This window comes from Procambarus clarkii, chromosome 18 (assembly GCF_040958095.1).
Source record: "Procambarus clarkii isolate CNS0578487 chromosome 18, FALCON_Pclarkii_2.0, whole genome shotgun sequence".
In the NCBI taxonomy this organism is placed as follows: Eukaryota; Metazoa; Arthropoda; class Malacostraca; order Decapoda; family Cambaridae; genus Procambarus; species Procambarus clarkii.
Window position 1 is genome coordinate 19,256,461 of NC_091167.1, and position 20,488 is coordinate 19,276,948.

The 20,488-nt window shown below is 48.1% G+C and overlaps 1 protein-coding gene across 1 annotated transcript in view; it reads left to right on the forward strand.

Moving 5' to 3' along the window:
- The window catches only part of LOC123749618 (glutamate receptor ionotropic, NMDA 2A), an 85,517-nt gene that overhangs the window by 40,889 nt on the left and 24,140 nt on the right, over positions 1 to 20,488 (forward strand). Inside the window, exons 5-7 of the mRNA XM_069326702.1 lie at positions 6,524 to 6,705; positions 7,200 to 7,435; positions 19,065 to 19,267. Of these exons, the coding sequence (XP_069182803.1) occupies positions 6,524 to 6,705; positions 7,200 to 7,435; positions 19,065 to 19,267 (621 nt within the window). The remainder of the gene's footprint in view (positions 1 to 6,523; positions 6,706 to 7,199; positions 7,436 to 19,064; positions 19,268 to 20,488) is intronic.

A 20,488-nucleotide genomic window follows, 5' to 3' on the forward strand; every position in this document is an offset into this window, starting at 1 on the left:
TTACACACACACCCATTACACACTCACCCATTACACACACACCCATTACACACACACCCATTACACACTCACCCATTACACGCACACCCATTACACACACACCCATTACACACACACCCATTACACACACACCCATTACACACTCACCCATTACACACACACCCATTACACACTCACCCATTACACACACACCCATTACACACACACCCATTACACACACCCATTACGCACTCACCCATTACACACACACCCATTACACACACACCCATTACACACACACACCCATTACAGACTCACCCATTACACACACACCCATTACACACTCACCCATTACACACACACCCATTACACACTCACCCATTACACACACACCCATTACACACTCACCCATTACACACACACCCATTACACACTCACCCATTACACACACACCCATTACACACACACCCATTACACACACACCCATTACACACACACCCATTACACACTCACCCATTACACACTCACCCATTACACACACACCCATTACACACACACCCATTACACACACACCCATTACACACACACCCATTACACACACACCCATTACACGCACACCCATTACACACACACCCATTACACACACACCCATTACACACACACCCATTACACACTCACCCATTACACACACACCCATTACACACACACCCATTACACACACACCCATTACACACACACCCATTACACGCACACCCATTACACACACACCCATTACACACACACCCATTACACACTCACCCATTACACGCACACCCATTACACACACACCCATTACACACACACCCATTACACACACACACCCATTACACACACACCCATTACACACACACCCATTACACACTCACCCATTACACACTCACCCATTACACACACACCCATTACACACACACCCATTACACACACACCCATTACACACTCACCCATTACACACTCACCCATTACACACACACCCATTACACACACACCCATTAAAGCCACCCAGAAATCCCATAACTCAAACATCACGACCCAACAAACTTGTTGGACAATATTTATGTGAACGTTCCCTGAGGGCGGGGAAGTTCCTGTCTCCCCCTGAGGGCGGGGAAGTTCCTGTCTCCCCCTGAGGGCGGGGAAGTTCCTGTCTCCCCCTGAGGGCGGGGAAGTTCCTGTCTCCCCCTGAGGGCGGGGAAGTTCCTGTCTCCCTGAGGGCGGGGAAGTTCCTGTCTCCCCCTGAGGGCGGGGAAGTTCCTGTCTCCCCCTGAGGGCGGGGAAGTTCCTGTCTCCCCCTGAGGGCGGGGAAGTTCCTGTCTCCCCCTGTGGGCGGGGAAGTTCCTGTCTCCCCCTGAGGGCGGGGAAGTTCCTGTCTCCCCCTGAGGGCGGGGAAGTTCCTGTCTCCCTGAGGGCGGGGAAGTTCCTGTCTCCCCCTGAGGGCGGGGAAGTTCCCGTCTCCCTGAGGGCGGGGAAGTTCCCGTCTCCTTGAGGGCGGGGAAGTTCCTGTCTCCCCCTGAGGGCGGGGAAGTTCCCGTCTCCCTGAGGGCGGGGAAGTTCCCGTCTCCTTGCGGGCGGGGAAGTTCCTGTCTCCCCCGAGGGCGGGGAAGTTCCTGTCTCCCTGAGGGCGGGGAAGTTCCTGTCTCCCTGAGGGCGGGGAAGTTCCTGTCTCCCGGAGGACGGGGAAGTTCCTGTCTCCCTGAGGGCGGGGAAGTTCCCGTCTCCCTGAGGGCGGGGAAGTTCCCGTCTCCCTGAGGGCGGGGAAGTTCCAGTCTCCCTGAGGGCGGGGAAGTTCCTGTCTCCCCCTGAGGGCGGGGAAGTTCCTGTCTCCCTGAGGGCGGGGAAGTTCCTGTCTCTCCCTGAGGGCGGGGAAGTTCCTGTCTCCCTGAGGGCGGGGAAGTTCCTGTCTCCCTGAGGGCAGGGAAGTTCCTGTCTCCCCCTGAGGGCGGGGAAGTTCACGTCTCCCTGAGGGCGGGGAAGTTCCCGTCTCCTTGAGGGCGGGGAAGTTCCTGTCTCCCCCTGAGGGCGGGGAAGTTCCTGTCTCCCTGAGGGCGGGGAAGTTCCTGTCTCTCCCTGAGGGCGGGGAAGTTCCTGTCTCCCTGAGGGCGGGGAAGTTCCTGTCTCCCTGAGGACGGGGAAGTTCCTGTCTCCCTGAGGGCGGGGAAGTTCCCGTCTCCCTGAGGGTGGGGAAGTTCCCGTCTCCCTGAGGGCGGGGAAGTTCCAGTCTCCCTGAGGGCGGGGAAGTTCCTGTCTCCCCCTGAGGGCGGGGAAGTTCCTGTCTCCCTGAGGGCGGGGAAGTTCCTGTCTCTCCCTGAGGGCGGGGAAGTTCCTGTCTCCCTGAGGGCGGGGAAGTTCCTGTCTCTCCCTGAGGGCGGGGAAGTTCCAGTCTCCCTGAGGACGGGGAAGTTCCTGTCTCCCTGAGGGCGGGGAAGTTTCTGTCTCTCCCTGAGGGCGGGGAAGTTCCAGTCTCCCTGAGGACGGGGAAGTTCCTGTCTCCCTGAGGGCGGGGAAGTTCCTGTCTCTCCCTGAGGGCGGGGAAGTTCCTGTCTCCCTGAGGACGGGGAAGTTCCTGTCTCCCTGAGGGCGGGGAAGTTCCTGTCTCTCCCTGAGGGCGGGGAAGTTCCTGTCTCCCTGAGGACGGGGAAGTTCCCGTCTCCCTGAGGGCGGGGAAGTTCCCGTCACCCTGAGGGCGGGGAAGTTCCCGTCTCCCTGAGGGCGGGGAAATTCGTGTCTCCCCTGAGGGCGGGGAAGTTCCTGTCTCCCCCTGAGGGCGGAGAAGTTCCTGTCTCCCCCTGAGGGCGGGGAAGTTCCTGTCTCCCCCTAAGGGCGGGGAAGTTCCTGTCTCCCCCTGAGGGCGGGGAAGTTCCTGTCTCCCCCTGAGGGCGGGGAAGTTCCTGTCTCCCTGAGCGCGGGGAAGTTCCCGTCTCCCTGAGGGCGGGGAAGTTTCCGTCTCCCTGAGGGCGGGGAAGTTCCCGTCTCCCTGAGGGCGGGGAAATTCCTGTCTCCCTGAGCGCGGGGAAGTTCCCGTCTCCCTGAGGGCGGGGAAGTTCCTGTCTCCCTGAGCGCGGGGAAGTTCCCGTCTCCCTGAGGGCGGGGAAGTTCCTGTCTCCCCCTGAGGGCGGGGAAGTTCCTGTCTCCCTGAGCGCGGGGAAGTTCCCGTCTACCCTGAGGGCGGGGAAGTTCCCGCCACCCTGAGGGCGGGGAAGTTCCCGTCTCCCTGAGGGCGGGGAAGTTCCTGTCTCCCTGAGCGCGGGGAAGTTCCCGTCTACCCTGAGGGCGGGGAAGTTCCTGTCTCCCTGAGGGCGGGGAAGTTCCCGCCACCCTGAGGGCGGGGAAGTTCCCGTCTCCCTGAGGGCGGGGAAGTTCCCGTCTCCCTGAGGTTATCATGGATACAAGCCGCCGGCTTCCTGTCCTCGTCGAGGCCACTAGTCTCAGGTAAACTCGAGTAAACTTGTGTAAACTCAAATAAACTTAGGTAAACTCAAGTAAACTTGGGTAAGCTCATGTAAACTTGGATAAACTCAGCTAAACTTGGGTAAACTCAACTAAACTTAGGTAAACTCAAGTAAACTTAGGTAAGCTCATGTAAACTTGGGTAAACTCAACTAAACTTAGGTAAACTCAACTACACTTAGGTAAACTAAACTAAACTCAGGTAAACTTAGGTAAACTCAACTACACTTAGGTAAACTCAACTAAACTTAGGTAAACTCAACTACACTTAGGTAAACTCAACTAAACTCAGGTAAACTTAGGTAAACTCAGGTAAACTTAAGTAAACTTGTGTAAACTCACTAAAAGCTGTTACCTGTTTACATAGGGTAGTCCAAGCAGCGTGGATAATGTTTGTTTACATCCGGTAAAAGGAAGCTTGACTGAAGCTTGGCTGAAGCCAGGAAGCTTGACTGAAGAGACTTAACCTTACACGCAGTGAACACTAACTTTGTGCTGACCTTTGACCTCCCACAACTGTGGTGAAGTTGGCCCGTCGCACTCCCGTGGCTGGCACCCTGGCTCTCTAGGCCACTTGTGCCAAGGGTTCGAACCCCCAGAACGGAGGCACACAGGCGCACGAGCAAGCGACAACATCTGTTGGAGATGATGGGACCAGCTGACAGGTGTTTAGTTTGATGTTAAATATATGTCTGAGGTGGTTAGCTTGAGATGCTTTCGGGGCTTTATGTCCCCGCGGCCCGGTCCTCGACCAGGCCTCCACCCCTAGGAAGCAGCCCGTGACAGCTGACTAACACCCAGGTACCTATTTTACTGCTAGGTAACAGGGGCATAGGGTGAAAGAAACTCTGCCCATTGTTTCTCGCCGGCGCCCGGGATCGAACCAGGGACCACAGGATCACAAGTCCAGTGTGCTGTCCGCTCGGCCGACCGGCTCCCCACACCAACCACTTTTGGATTAAAGATTTTGGATTTTGGATTAAAGCTCGATTTATCCTAGTATCCTATTCAATAGGCTTCTTTCTACCGTTTAATCCATCCTTCTCCCTTGTCAATTCCATTCTATGATCAATCCCCACCCATTCTATTCGCCTATTTCCCCCCTATTCAATCGTGCTTCTTCCCTATTTAATCACTCAGCCTTCCCTAAGTCGCTGAGAATATCCAAGTTCCCCCAACTCCCAAAAGACCATTTTTTCCATTTTCTATGACCAGAGTTGGTCGAGGGATTTTTGAAATTCAGTCAATAAATGCCAAAAATGCCGGAAACTTTACTAACCCTTATATTTCCGGCAGACAAAAAGTTTATAAATCTTGTGACACACGCCTCTGAAAACACAATATTGAAACGACTCGTGTATGTAAGCTATTGTGAATATTAATATTGTATTGATATTAAGCAGAATTCTCTTGCCCATGTGGTTGGCAACACCTTGTTGCCATATTGTATTTTTTGTTTTTTTTATTTGAGCGGTTGAAAGGAAATTCAAAATGGAGGGAAAATGCCTTGAAAGAGACGGTTATCGTCTATTGTCTTTATATGCTCACTTGGGGGACTGTCAGCTCCAACGATATCAATATATAGGCAGAATTCCCAGCTCACATCTCACCTATATACATACATATACATACATACATACATTCTAGGATAAGACACATATTCGCTTCTAAATGTCAGACCATAAATCAATTGTAAAAATGAACTTTGGAGAGTTAATTTTTCAACTAACCCCCGACAGTGAAGAAAAACATAAAGAATACTGAGAAGATTCGTGTTAGAATAATTAATCTTATCTTTTCGGTCATATTCAGCAACATACGTATATGTATATATATATTTATAAGACCTATATGGTATGGTGAAAAATGCAAGACAAATTACTGGAACACTGTCAAGAGAGGAGCCATCAGCGTGGCGGCGGCCAGTCACTCCGTTTCTAAGTGATGTTGCTTGTTTTATCGCCGCATTAGGCCATAAACCAGTCGCTCAGAGTCTGATTGCAAGTTTACATGCAATCAGGGACCCATCAGACTGTGGCCGGCGGCTAGACAGAACCGCGCGAATGATACAAAAAAAATATAGCAAGGGGGAGAAATATTAAAGGAACGACATAGCTACGGAGTCTATATTTTTCCTGTGGGTGTTTTCAGCTGCAACTATTATATAAAATTCTAAATAAAAACAAAAGTAGTAGTATTTGGAGGTAAAAAAAAAGAGAGAGAAAGAAAAAAATGTAGAATTCAAACGAATTTTTTTTTTTAAATTATTGCAAACCGAGCGACCGTTGGCCTCATGCGCGGGAAAATTAAGCGGGATTTTATATTCGCGTTCTGGCACTAATGTTTTATTTGGTGTGTCTTGACAGTGATGGTAACATATTAGTGTGTTTGTTTGTTACCATCTGATCTTCATGTGATGATTTCCTTTGGTGTTATTGAGGGGTTTTGTTGGCTTAAAGTCTTCAGGGATGAAGAGAAATGTTTTTTATGTTAGTTTCTGTGTACTTTGAGGCATGTTTGTGTGTTTATTCTCTCTCTCTCTCTCTCTCTCTCTCTCTCTCTCTCTCTCTCTCTCTCTCTCTCTCTCTCTCTCTCTCTCTCTCTCTCTCTCTCTCTCTCTCTCTCTCTCTCTCACTCTCTCACTCTCACTCTCTCTCTCTCTCACTCTCACTCTCTCTCTCTCTCTCTCTCTCTCTCTCACTCTCTCACTCTCTCTCTCTCTCTCTCACTCTCACTCTCACTCTCTCTCTCTCTCTCTCTCTCTCTCTCTCTCTCTCTCTCTCTCTCTCTCTCTCTCTGTCTCTCTCTCTGTCTCTCTCTCCCTCTCTCTCTCTCTCTCTCTCTCTCTCTCTCTCTCTCTCTCTCTCTCTCTCTGTCTCTCTCTCTCTCTCTCTCTCTCTCTCTCTCTCTCTCTCTCTCTCTCTCTCTCTCTCTCTCTCTCTCTGTCTCTCTCTCTCTCTCTCTCTCTCTCTCTCTCTCTCTCTCTCTCTCTCTCTCTCTCTCTCTCTCTCTCTCTCACTCTCTCTCTCTCTCTCTCACTCTCTCACTCTCTCACACCTAGGGAGCAGGACGCCTTCATCTACGACGCCACAGTGCTGGATTACCTCGTGGGACAGGACGATGAATGTACCCTTCTAACTGTGGGCGCCTGGTACCATATGACCGGCTACGGCATCGCCTTTCCCCGGGGTTCGAAACACACCCCTCACTTCAACGAGAAACTCATGTCTTATAAGGATAATGGTGAGTTGTGAGGCTGGTTGGTTTGTGTTGAGAGTTAGATCTTGTAACTGATGCTTCTGTTCACCAAGAGAGGTATGCGTGTGGGTACATGGGAGCCCTTGTAGGTGGGGGGAGGGGTATTGATAAGCCACTTGCAGGCTTATCAGCAGGCTTATCCTGTCCCAGATGACGGGAGTTATATTGAATATAGAAGCACTTAAGTCCCATTCACGTGGAAGCCATTGACTTATGGAATAGGATGGGAAAGGGACGCCATTGGCTAAGGGGAAGTGATCCCCTTAGCCAATGGCTAAGGGGATCCTACCACGCAAAATGGGGAAAAGGGAGGTGTATAGTTACTTAATGGAAAAGGAAGATTAGAACCGACCCCATCCCATCACTCGAGTGGAAAAGGGAACAGCACTACCTAATGTAAAAGCCAAAGGGATAGTTTAGCCCACTTTTACCCCACCATCCCACCAGCATCACGTTCCAGCGCCCCACTCCTTTTCCAGGCGACATGGAACGGATCCAGCGGTTCTGGTTGACGGGCGCTTGTAAGCCCAAGAAACAGAACAAGCGAGCGTCCGAACCTCTAGCGCTTGAGCAGTTCCTCTCCGCTTATCTCCTGCTGTTCTCCGGCGTCCTGCTGGCCCTCATCCTGCTGCTGCTTGAGCACGTCTACTTCAAGTACGTGAGGAAGCACTTGGCCAAGACGGACTCAGGAGGCTGCTGTGCACTCATCAGCCTGGTGAGTTAAGCGCCATGTTTGTTTACATTCTCGACTTTAGACTCTCATTTGACCGTACAAATTAGATTATTATTACTTCTATTATTTCTATTGTTTCTTTGGGAATTTAGTTAGCTGAGAAGACAGAGAATAAGTTAAAGAAGAGAAGAGGAAGAAGAGAGATTCTCTGGTATAGTAAACTTTGCGTTATTTGTACATTGTTGTGGGTAAGATATGGCGCAGTACAGTGGACTAGGCTTTATCCGGACGCCCTGTCAAAGCGGCCTCACTGCCTGGCGACCACTAGTTGCTATGGTTTCATCCCGTGTGTGTTGTGGTTACCTGGTGATGCTGGTGGGATGCTGTGTCATCTCTCTCAGTATATCTCTCTGTCTCTCTCTCTGTATCTCTCTCTCTCTCTCTCTCTGTATCTCTCTCTCTCTCTCTCTCTCTCTCTCTCTCTCTCTCTCTCTCTCTCTCTCTCTCTCTCTCTCTCTCTCTCTCTCTCTCTCTCTGTATCTCTCTCTCTGTATCTCTCTCTCTCTCTCTCTCTCTCTCTCACTCTCTCTCTCTCTCTCTCTCTCTCTCTCTCTCTCTCTCTCTCTCTCTCTCTCTCTCTCTCTCTCTCTCTCTCTCTCTCTCTCTCTCTCTCTCTCTCTCTCTCTCTCTCTCTCTCTCTCTCTCTCTCTCTCTCTCTCTGTATCTCTCTCTCTCTCTCTCTCTCTCTCTCTCTCTCTCTCTCTCTCTCTCTCTCTCTCTCTCTCTCTCTCTCTCTCTCTCTCTCTCTCTCTGTATCTCTCTCTCTCTCTCTCTCTCTCTCTCTCTCTCTCTCTCTCTCTCTCTCTCTCTCTCTCTCTCTCTCTCTCTCTCTCTCTCTCTCTCTCTTTCTCTCTCTCTCCCCCCATTCTATCCATGTCTTCACCACATAGCGTGACGGACCATCCAAGCGTGACCACCGGCCACTGGCGATATTCTACGCAACAAAAGCGTGACTGTCACCCTCCTTCACACTCCTCACACTGAATTCTAACTACTACACTATGAATAAAACTCTCTACCCTCTCACTCACTCACTCACCTCTCACTCACTCACTCACTCACTCACTCACTCACCTCTCACTCTGGACACACTACAAAATAGTAACAGGAATTGGATAAAATCGATAGGGAAGATTTCCTGAGATCTTGAACTTCAAGAAGGTCATAGATTTAAATTAAATTAACTAAATAAACATGCCGAAGAAATATAAGAAAATTCACTTTCACAAACAGAGTGGTAGACGGTTGGAACAAGTTAGGGGAGAAGGTGGTGGAGGCCAAGACCGTCAGTAGTTTCAAAGCGTTATATGACAAAGAGTGCTGGGAAGACGGAACACCACGAGCGTAGCTCTCATCCTGTAACTACACTTAGGTAATTACACACACACACACACACACACATTACCTGTTGATTGACGGTTGAGAAGCAGGACCAAAGAGCCAGAGCTCAACCCCCGCAAGCACAATTAGGTGAGTACACACATACACACACACACACACACACACACACACACACACACACACACACACACACACACACACACACACACACACACACACACACACTACTGGAATTCAACACGAGCAAATGTAAAGTTATGGAAATGGGACTAGGAGATAGGAGACCAAAGGGACAGTACACAATGAAGGGGAACAGCCTACCTGTAACGATGCGTGAAAGAGACCTGGGTGTGGACGTAACACCTAATCTATCTCCTGAGGCACATATAAATAGGATAACGACAGCAGCGTACTCTACACTGGCAAAAGTTAGAACATCATTCAGAAACCTAAGTAAGGAGGCATTTAGGGCACTTTACACTGCCGACGTAAGGCCAGTCTTAGAGTATGCCGCCTCATCATGGAGTCCCCATCTGAAGAAGCATATAATGAAACTGGAAAAGGTTCAGAGGTTTGCAACGAGACTCGTCCCAGAGCTACGAGGGATGGGGTATGAGGAGCGCCTGAGGGCACTGTGCCTTACGACACTAGAAAGAAGAAGGGAGAGGGGGGACATGATAGGAACGTATAAGATACTCAGAGGGATTGACAGAGTGGACATAGACGAAATGTTCACACGGAATAGTAACAGAACGAGGGGACATGGATGGAAGCTTGAAACTCAGATGAGTCACAGAGATATTAGGAAGTTTTCTTTTAGCGTGAGAGTAGTGGGAAAATGGAATGCACTTCAGGAACAGGTTGTGGAAGCAAATACTATTCATAATTTTAAAACCAGGTATGATAGGGAAATGGGACAGGAATCATTGCTGTAAACAACCGATGCTCGAAAGGCGGGATCCAAGAGTCAATGCTCGATCCTGCAGACACAACTAGGTGAGTACAACTAGGTGAGTACACACACACACATAATAAACTGGAAAAGGTTCAAAGGTTTGCCACCAGGCTAGTTCCCAAACTGAGACGTATGAGCTATGCGGAGAGATTACGGGAATTAAACCTCACGTCGCTGGAAGATAGAAGAGTTAGAAAGGGACATGATCACCACATACAAGATTCTCAAAGGAATTGATAAGGTAGATAAAGGCAGGATGTTTAACACAAGAGGCAAATACACTAAGGGGGACAGTGGAAATTGAGTGCCCAAATGAGTCACAGAGATATAAGAAAGAACTTTTTTAGTATCAGAGTAGTTAACAAATGGAATGTATTATTCAGTGATGTGGAGGAGGCTGACTCCATACACAGTTTCAAATATAGATATAATAGAGCCCAATAGGCTCAGGAACCTGTACATCAGTTGATTGACAGTTGAGAGGCGGGACCAAAGAGCCAGAGCTCAACCCCCACAAACACAACTAGGTGAATACACATACACACACATATACACATATACACACACAAACATGCGCATACACACTTCCTCTCTGAATTTCAGCTGGCCACTGTCTTACAGCCAACTCAGACCCTTAGTTCTTCTGAATTTGCCCTCAGACCATCTCTGCTTCCCAGCCTAACTCTACCTCACACTTCTTTGCCTCACAGCCCCGCTATGCCTCTCACCCTTTTCTTAGCTCCCTCTCTCCTACTACCTCACAGCCACTCATCACAAGCACTACAGCTGTCTCTCACTACCTATACCAACAGAAAGAAATGCACAGAAATGCTCCGAGAATTCTAGTAACATTGTGGTCAAAAAGAGTCTTCGGGTTTGCCATGCAAATGCTGATGGAATTATAAAGTAGAGGAAGTAAGAGAAAGGATTAGTGAAACAGAATCTGATTTAATTGCAATACAAGAAACAAAAATCAATTGTATGTTCTCGATGCAATGTATCCAAGGGGGGGGTGCCAAGTAATAAGGAAATAAATAAAATAAAGGCATAGAGGAGAAGTTGCACTCGCAGTAAAGCGAAAGTGGAAGTTCGTGGAACTGGGAGATCAAAATGCAAATGTATACACAGACTCCATAACTGGGACTCTGACAGCATATGGGAAAAAGATAGCGGGTCCTGGTAATTTATACAACACCTCCTCCCCCACCCCCCACACCTCACCCCTGGAAACCACAGTTGCGAAAAGAAAATTCTTAAAAGAGCATATAAAGGAGATACTTGAAGCCTATTAGACCAGATCTTCACCCAGATGAGGAAGACATTAAGAACTTGGAGCACGAACTACCACTAGGAGTTAGTGATGATTGTGTGATGGTATATACTGAGTTTATGACTGAACTTGAAGCAGTAAACATACGACGAAGGCTCTTGGAAAGGAGAGCAAACTATAGAGGAAGGGATTACACGACAGTAACAGAGTATGTGAAAAAATGTACAACGGGTGGAAGAACATAGAGAGAAGAGAGTATATGATGTGATGGACCAAGTTAAACTGAGATTCAAAGAGGCAGAAGAAACAGTCACAATAACGTGGCTAAAATATGTTGACCAGACCACACACTAGAAGGTGAAGGGACGACGACGTTTCGGTCCGTCCTGGACCAATCTCAAGTCGATTGTCTTGATCGACTTGAGAATGGTCCAGGACGACCGGTGTGTGGTCTGGTCAACAGGCAGAAGAGATAATAAGAAAAACAAGCGGGAGAATATATACCCCCGATGGTTCAAAGGACAGTGCAAAGAAGCAAAAACGAAAAGCATGAGAGAGAGAGAGGAAGAAATACAAAAGCCAAAGTACAGAACAAAAACCGATTAGATGCAACAGGACTAGGAACAAATGCATAAATATTAGAAGAGTGTCGGAAAGAAAAACTATGAAAATTATACTGTTTCTAAAGCAAAGCAGCAACCAAAACTCCTACAGAGTCATATGGGAATAGAGATGACAGTGAATAACCAAGTGACAAGGTTATGAATAAGGAGAGGTGGAGAGTCAGGAAATAATATGGACACCTGCGAGGAACTCAATGCCAGCTTCCACGGGATGTTCACAACTGATCCTAAACTGCTCACGGTGCTAGAAGAGGAGGAGGATACCCTAGATGAGAGACTGTTAAATATATAGGCAACAGCAGAGGAAGTAAGGAAACAAATAGCATCACTAGACACAACTAAAGCTATTGAACCCGAGAAATATCACCATGGATGTTAAAAGAAGCAGTACAGACCCTCAGCGTACCTCTGGCATTTATATTTGATGAATCACTTACAAAGTCGGCAACATTGTAGTACCAATATACAAGAAAGGAGATACAAGAGAGGCACTTAACTGCAGAACAGTGTCACTAACGAGCATTCCTTGCAAAGTACTTGAAACAATAAGGATAAGACTAGTTACACACCTGGAGACAATTAAATATGTACACCAGCATCAACATGGCTTCAAGGAAGGGAAATCATGCATGACAAACCTACTGCAGTTCTATGATAACGAGACAAAAAAATGCAGGACAGGGAAGGTTGGGTAGATTGCATATTTCTGGACTGGCAAGCAGCCTTAGATACAGTACCTCGCAAGAGATTTCTACATAAACTTGAGAGAATAAGAGAGAGAGAGAGAGAATTTTCCACCTCCCGCCTGTCTACGGACAAGTGGGAGTAGGTGGAAAAGCACTAACATGAGTAGAGAATTACCTAACAGACAGGAGCCAGAGAGTAACAGTGAGGGGCGAGAAGTCGGATTGGCATATGGTAACAAGCGGAGTGCCTCAAGGATCGTTGTTGGGACCAACTACTGTTTCTCATTTATATAAACGACCTATCTACGGGAGTTGAGTCATTTATTTCAATATTTGCACATGATGCAAAACTAATGAGTTGTGACAGATGAGGATTGTAAGATTTTCCAAGACTACTTAAATAAGCTGCAGAGTTGGTTCAGGAAATGGCTACTGGAGTTCAACATCAGCAAGTGTAAGGTGATGGAAATGTGACCAGAACAGTACACGATGTAGGGAATTTACCTCCTGATAATGAGTAGCAACAAACACCTGTGAGTGGACATAACACCAGATCGCTGTGCATCACCTACGTGAGACCAGTCTTAGATTATGCTGCCCCATCAATAGAGCCCCCATAAAAAACACATAAGGAAACTCGAAAAAAGTTTACAAGTTTGCAGTGAGGATCGTAACAGAATTACGAGGGATTACGAGGGAATGGGGTATGAAGAGAGACTGAAGGAACTAAACATGACGACGCTAGAAAAAAGGAGATAGTGAGGAGACATGACACAGATGTAGAATATGCTCATGAGTGACAGAGTGGATAAAGATGAAACGTTCACATTGAATACCAATACAAAAAGAGGCCTTGGATGGACGCTCGAGGCCCAGATGAGTCATAGAGATGGTGGAAAGTTTGCTGAAGAGTAGTGGAGATATGAGAAGACTTCTCCTTGTCTCCAGGCGCCTGGCAGCTGGGGTGGACAGCGCTTCGGAATTCGTAGTCCTGAGGTTCCGGGTTCGATCCCCGGTAGAGGTGGAGACAAATGGGCAAAATGTTTCTTTCACCCTGATGCCCCTGTTACCTATCAGTAAATAGGTTCCCTGGGAGTAAGACAGCTGCTACGGGCTGCTTCCTGTGGGTGTGTAACAAAGAGGAGGCCTGGTCGAGGACCGGGCCGCGGGAACGCTAAGCTCCGAAATTATCTTAAGATAACATTAACCAGATAACTTCTATAAGGAGAAGGTTATAGAAGCAAACTACATTCATAATTTTAACAGTAGGTATGATAGTGAAAATAGACCACTCATCATTGCATTACGAAATTGGCGGCAAGAAAACGGGGTCCGAGAGCTAATGCTCGACCCTTGTAAGCACAAATGAGCAAGTACAAGTAGGTGAGTACACACACACACACACTCAGCGCTCTGGGGTCGTAGTCCTAAGGGCCCGAGTTCAATTCCCGACTGAGGCAGAAACGAACGGACAGAGTTTCATTCACCCCGGTGCCCCTGTTCACCTAGCAGTAAATAGGTACCTGGGAGTTAGACAGCTGCTACGGGCTGCTTCCTTGGGGATGTGGGTGTGTGTGTGTGTTAGAGAATATGTAATATTCTATGTAATATATATGAGAATATATGTAGCTGATTTCACAGACATGGATTGTCTTTTTCATGTTCCCCCTCTCTGTCCCATCTCTCTGTCTTCACCCCTCCCACACTCTCCTACACTCTCCCACACTCTCCCACACTCTCCCACACTCTCCCACACTCTCCCACACTCTCCCACACTCCCCCACACTCTCCCACACTCTCCCACACTCTCCCACACTCCCCCACACTCTCCCACACTCTCCCACACTCTCCCTCACACTCCCACACTCTCCCACACTCTCCCACACTCCCCCACACTCTCCCACACTCTCCAACACTCTCCCACACTCTCCCACACTCTCCCACACTCTCCCTCACACTCCCACACTCTCCCACACTCCCCCACACTCTCCCACACTCTCCAACACTCTCCCACACTCTCCAACACTCTCTCACACTCTCCCACACTCTCCAACACTCTCCCACACTCTCCAACACTCTATCACACTCTCCCACACTCTCTAACACTCTCCCACACTCTCCCACACTCCCCCACACTCTCCCACACTCCCCCACACTCTCCCACACACTCTCCCACACTCTCCAACACTCTCCCACACTCTCCAACACTCTCCCACACTCTCCCACACTCCCCCACACTCCCCCACACTCTCCCACACTCCCCCACACTCCCCCACACTCTCCCACACTCTCCCACACTCCCCCACACTCCCCCACACTCCCCCACACTCCCCCACACTCTCCCCCACACTCTCCCACACTCCCCCACACTCTCCCACACTCTCCCTCACACTCCCACACTCCCCCACACTCCCCCACACTCTCCCACACTCCCCCACACTCTCCCACACTCTCCCACACTCCCCCACACTCTCCAACACTCTCCCACACTCCCCCACACTCTCTCATACTCCCCCACACTCTCCCACACTCTCCCTCACTCCCCCACACTCTCCCCCACACTCTCCCACACTCTCCCACACTCCTTCACACTCCCCCACACTCTCCCACTCTCTCCCACACTCTCCCACACTCTCCTACACTCTCCCACACTCCCCCACACTCTCCCACACACTCTCCCACACTCTCCCACACTCCCCCACACTCCCCCACACTCTCCCACACTCTCCCACACTCTCCCACACACTCTCCCACACTCTCCCACACTCTCCAACACTCTCCCACACTCTCCAACACTCTCCCACACTCCCCCACACTCTCCCACACTCTCCCACACTCTCCCACACTCTCCCACACTCCCCCACACTCTCCCACACTCTCCCACACTCCCCCACACTCCCCCACACTCTCCCACACTCCCCCACACTCCCCCACACTCTCCCCCACACTCTCCCACACTCCCCCACACTCTCCCACACTTTCCCACACTCTCCCTCACACTCCCACACTCCCCCACACTCCCCCACACTCTCCCACACTCTCCCACACTCCCCCACACTCCCCCACACTCTCCCACACTCTCCAACACTCTCCCACACTCTCCCACACTCTCCCACACTCTCCCTCACACTCCCACACTCTCCCACACTCCCCCACACTCTCCCACACTCTCCAACACTCTCCCACACTCTCCAACACTCTCTCACACTCTCCCACACTCTCCAACACTCTCCCACACTCTCCAACACTCTCTCACACTCTCCCACACTCTCCAACACTCTCCCACACTCTCCCACACTCCCCCACACTCTCCCACACTCCCCCACACTCTCCCACACACTCTCCCACACTCTCCAACACTCTCCCACACTCTCCAACACTCTCCCACACTCCCCCACACTCCCCCACACTCTCCCACACTCCCCCACACTCCCCCACACTCTCCCACACTCTCCCACACTCCCCCACACTCCCCCACACTCCCCCACACTCTCCCCCACACTCTCCCACACTCACCCACACTCTCCCACACTCTCCCTCACACTCCCACACTCCCCCACACTCCCCCACACTCTCCCACACTCCCCCACACTCTCCCACACTCTCCCACACTCCCCCACACTCTCCAACACTCTCCCACACTCCCCCACACTCTCTCATACTCCCCCACACTCTCCCACACTCTCCCTCACTCCCCCACACTCTCCCCCACACTCTCCCACACTCTCCCACACTCCTTCACACTCCCCCACACTCTCCCACTCTCTCCCACACTCTCCCACACTCTCCTACACTCTCCCACACTCCCCCACACTCTCCCACACACTCTCCCACACTCTCCCACACTCCCCCACACTCCCCCACACTCTCCCACACTCTCCCACACTCTCCCACACACTCTCCCACACTCTCCCACACTCTCCCACACTCTCCAACACTCTCCCACACTCTCCAACACTCTCCCACACTCCCCCACACTCTCCCACACTCTCCCACACTCTCCCACACTCTCCCACACTCCCCCACACTCTCCCACACTCTCCCACACTCCCCCACACTCCCCCACACTCTCCCACACTCCCCCACACTCCCCCACACTCTCCCCCACACTCTCCCACACTCCCCCACACTCTCCCACACTCTCCCTCACACTCCCACACTCCCCCACACTCCCCCACACTCTCCCACACTCTCCCACACTCCCCCACACTCCCCCACACTCTCCCACACTCTCCCACACTCCCCCACACTCTCCAACACTCTCCCACACTCCCCCACACTCCCCCACACTCTCTCATACTCCTCCACACTCTCCCACACTCTCCCACACTCTCCCTCACTCCCCCACACTCTCCCACACTCTCCCCCACACTCTCCCACACTCTCCCACACTCCTTCACACTCTCCCACACTCTCCCACACTCCCCCACACTCCCCCACACTCCCCCACACTCTCCAACACTCCCCCACACTCCCCCACACTCTCCCACACTCCCCCACACTCTCCCTCACTCTCCCACACTCTCATTTAGGGAGCATATCAACCCGCTTCCATCAATCCTCCCACCCGTCACTGCTCAATTGTATTCCTGAGTAGTTAGCTTTCATCTCGCTTGAGATAGCTTTCCGTGGCGCTGTGTGTGTAATTAACAGTGGCACTGGCATTGTCAGGGCCACAGGGGCTGTCATTAGCACGGGGTGACACCTGGGGGCCAGTGCCAGGGACGGGTGGCACTCTGGTGGCACACACAGGAAGTGTCGAAAGTGTTTCTGAAGTGTTTTATTAATACTGTCTCTGTCTACTTGAGATTGTGTTCAATGTTAAGTGTTTTTTGTTACTTAAGTGTGTTGTTACTTAAGTATGTTTCTTGTTACTTAAGTGTATTTCTCACTACTTAAGTGTATTTCTCATTTGCTTAAGTGTATTTCTCATTTGCTTAAGTGTATTTCTCACTAATTAAGTGTATTTCTCACTACTTAAGTGTATTTCTCATTACTTAAGTGTATTTCTCACTACTTAAGTGTATTTCTCACTACTTAAGTGTATTTCTCATTGCTTAAGTGTATTTCTCACTACTTAAGTGTATTTCTCATTGCTTAAGTGTATTTCTCATTGCTTAAGTGTATTTCTCATTACTTAAGTGTATTTCTCACTACTTAAGTGTATTTCTCATTACTTAAGTGTATTTCTCACTACTTAAGTGTATTTCTCATTACTTAAGTGTATTTCTCACTACTTAAGTGTATTTCTCATTGCTTAAGTGTATTTCTCACTACTTAAGTGTATTTCTCATTGCTTAAGTGTATTTCTCACTACTTAAGTGTATTTCTCATTACTTAAGTGTATTTCTCATTGCTTAAGTGTATTTCTCATTACTTAAGTGTATTTCTCACTACTTAAGTGTATTTCTCATTACTTAAGTGTATTTCTCACTACTTAAGTGTATTTCTCATTACTTAAGTGTATTTCTCACTACTTAAGTGTATTTATCATTACTTAAGTGTATTTCTCACTACTTAAGTGTATTTCTCATTGCTTAAGTGTATTTCTCATTACTTAAGTGTATTTCTCACTACTTTAGTGTATTTCTCATTACTTAAGTGTATTTCTCACTACTTAAGTGTATTTCTCATTGCTTAAGTGTATTTCTCATTACTTTAGACATGTATTATTAGGAACTGCTGTAACAGCTGTTTGAAGTTGTATCCTCTATACCTCATATAGATGTATACACATAGTTGTATAGATGTATAGATACAGTTGTATAGATGTATAGATATAGTTATATAGTTGTATAGATATTGTTGTATAGATGAATATAGTTGTATAGATGTATAGCTCATACTCCTGTTTTGCCAGTAAAGTAGAAATTGGTACTTTTGGCAGTAAAGTAGAAATTGGTACTTTTGGCAGTAAAGTAGAAATTGGTACTTTTGGCAGTAAAGTAGAAATGTGTACTTTTGGCAGTAAAGTAGAAATGTGTACTTTTGGCAGTAAAGTAGAAATTGGTACTTTTGGCAGTAAAGTAGAAATTGGTACTTTTGGCAGTAAAGTAGAAATTGGTACTTTTGGCAGTAAAGTAGAAATGTGTACTTTTGGCAGTAAAGTAGAAAATTGGTACTTTTGGCAGTAAAGTAGAAATTGGTACTTTTGGCAGTAAAGTAGAAATTGTTACTTTTGCCAGTAAAGTAGAAATTGGTACTTTTCGACAACCGGGAAAACTATTTTCTACTTATGTTTCAAAGACAAACTAACCTAACCTTCCAAGGCCTAATTCACGCTGTCTGAGGCCTAATTCACGCTGTCTGAGGCCTAATTCACGCTGTCTGAGGCCTAATTCACGCTGAGGCCTAATATAGTACATATGTGTACTATACTAGGCCTAAGGATATATAAGTTTGTTTTATGTTTCATTTTGGGGGGACTCTATAAATTGAATAGTACAAAGTTCTACTATCTAATTGCTTAGTACGTCATTATTTGTACTATGGTTTACATAGTTATAAAAAGTCCTTTGTAAACAAAAGAGGGGGATTGTATGATGACATAAACTCTACGTTAATCACACGACATATTTCACATTTGACTGTAAGAAAGACTCCATGAAAATGGTCTTTCCCACTTTCCCTCTATTACCTCTCTATTTCCCTCTCTATTCCCCTTTCTATTCCCCTCTCTATTCCCCTCTCTATTCCTCTCTCTATTCCCGCGCTCTATTGCTCGTGTCCCCCACAGAGCATGGGCAAGTCGTTGACATTCCGCGGGGCGGTGTTCGAGGCTCAGAACAAGCTACGGCGCCACCGGTGCCGGGACCCGCTCTGCGACACGCACATCTGGAAGGTCAAACACGAACTAGACATGGCCAGGGTCAAGATCAAACAGCTGGAGAAAGAACTCGAGTCCCACGGCGTCAAACCCTCCCGGAAATTCGCCACCAGGTTGGTATTGCTTTTGGGAAAACGGGGGGTAGAAAATGGGTATTTGCGGGAGCTATAGGGGTAACTCTTCTTGATACTCTTCTAATAGGCATCTCGGTATTCCTTCTCTTTTTTTATTCTTTTTCTCTTGGTGGGAGCAGAAAATGGAGGAAGGAGTTGCACAGGTAAGTTGGTCGCTTTAAGAGAGGCATTTTCACGCAATTTACTCTCGGAAGGAACGGAAAGAATGCAAGAAAATCGACAACAATCCTCTACCGTTGGTCGGAAAAAAGAAAACGTGAATTGCCCTCATCTTTCTTGCAGTCCCATTTTCTTTCTTTTTATGTTTTCTTTCTCTAACCCCAAACTGGATATTTCTTTTTAAATTCCTCCTGATACTAACTTAACATAGCTAACCTGTTCATCCTTGTACATATAGCCCGTGTTATTAGTGAAGTTTCAATTTAACTCTAGGATTATTTTGTCGAGTTTGATCTGCAGATCTGTTCCATTCTGGCCTTACAGAGGGCGAGAACTTCACGTTAAATGAACATTTGTGTTCTTGTTCTGCGACAGTCATGGGGATATTGAGTTGAAATATTTGCAAACAAACAAACACACACGTCTACACTGCGCTTTTCTCTGGACTTGAGGTAAACAAATATAAAAAATGGTGATTATGATCATGTAGGAATTGTGATGTGGAAACAAACCTATTGTGAGTTGTAGGTACGGCTGGGTTATATTATTGTGAGTTGTAGGTACGGCTTGGTTATACTATTGTGAGTTGCTGGTACGGCTGGGTTATATTATTGTGAGTTGCTGGTACGGCTGGGTTATATTATTGTGAGTTGCTGGTACGGCTGTGTAATATTATTGTGAGTTGCTGGTACGGCTGGGTTATATTATTGTGAGTTGCTGGTACGGCTGGGTTATATTATTGTGAGTTGCTGGTACGGCTGTGTAATATTATTGTGAGTTGCAGGTACGGCTGGGTAATATTATTGTGAGTTGCAGGTACGGCTGGGTAATATTATTGTGAGTTGCAGGTACGGCTGGGTTATATTATTGTGAGTTGCAGGTACGGCTGTGTAATATTATTGTGAGTTGCAGGTACGGCTGGGCAATATTATTGTGAGTTGCAGGTACGGCTGGGCAATATTATTGTGAGTTGCAGGTACGGCTGAGTAATATTATTGTGAGTTGCAGGTACGGCTGGGTATAATTACGCTATTCTGTATG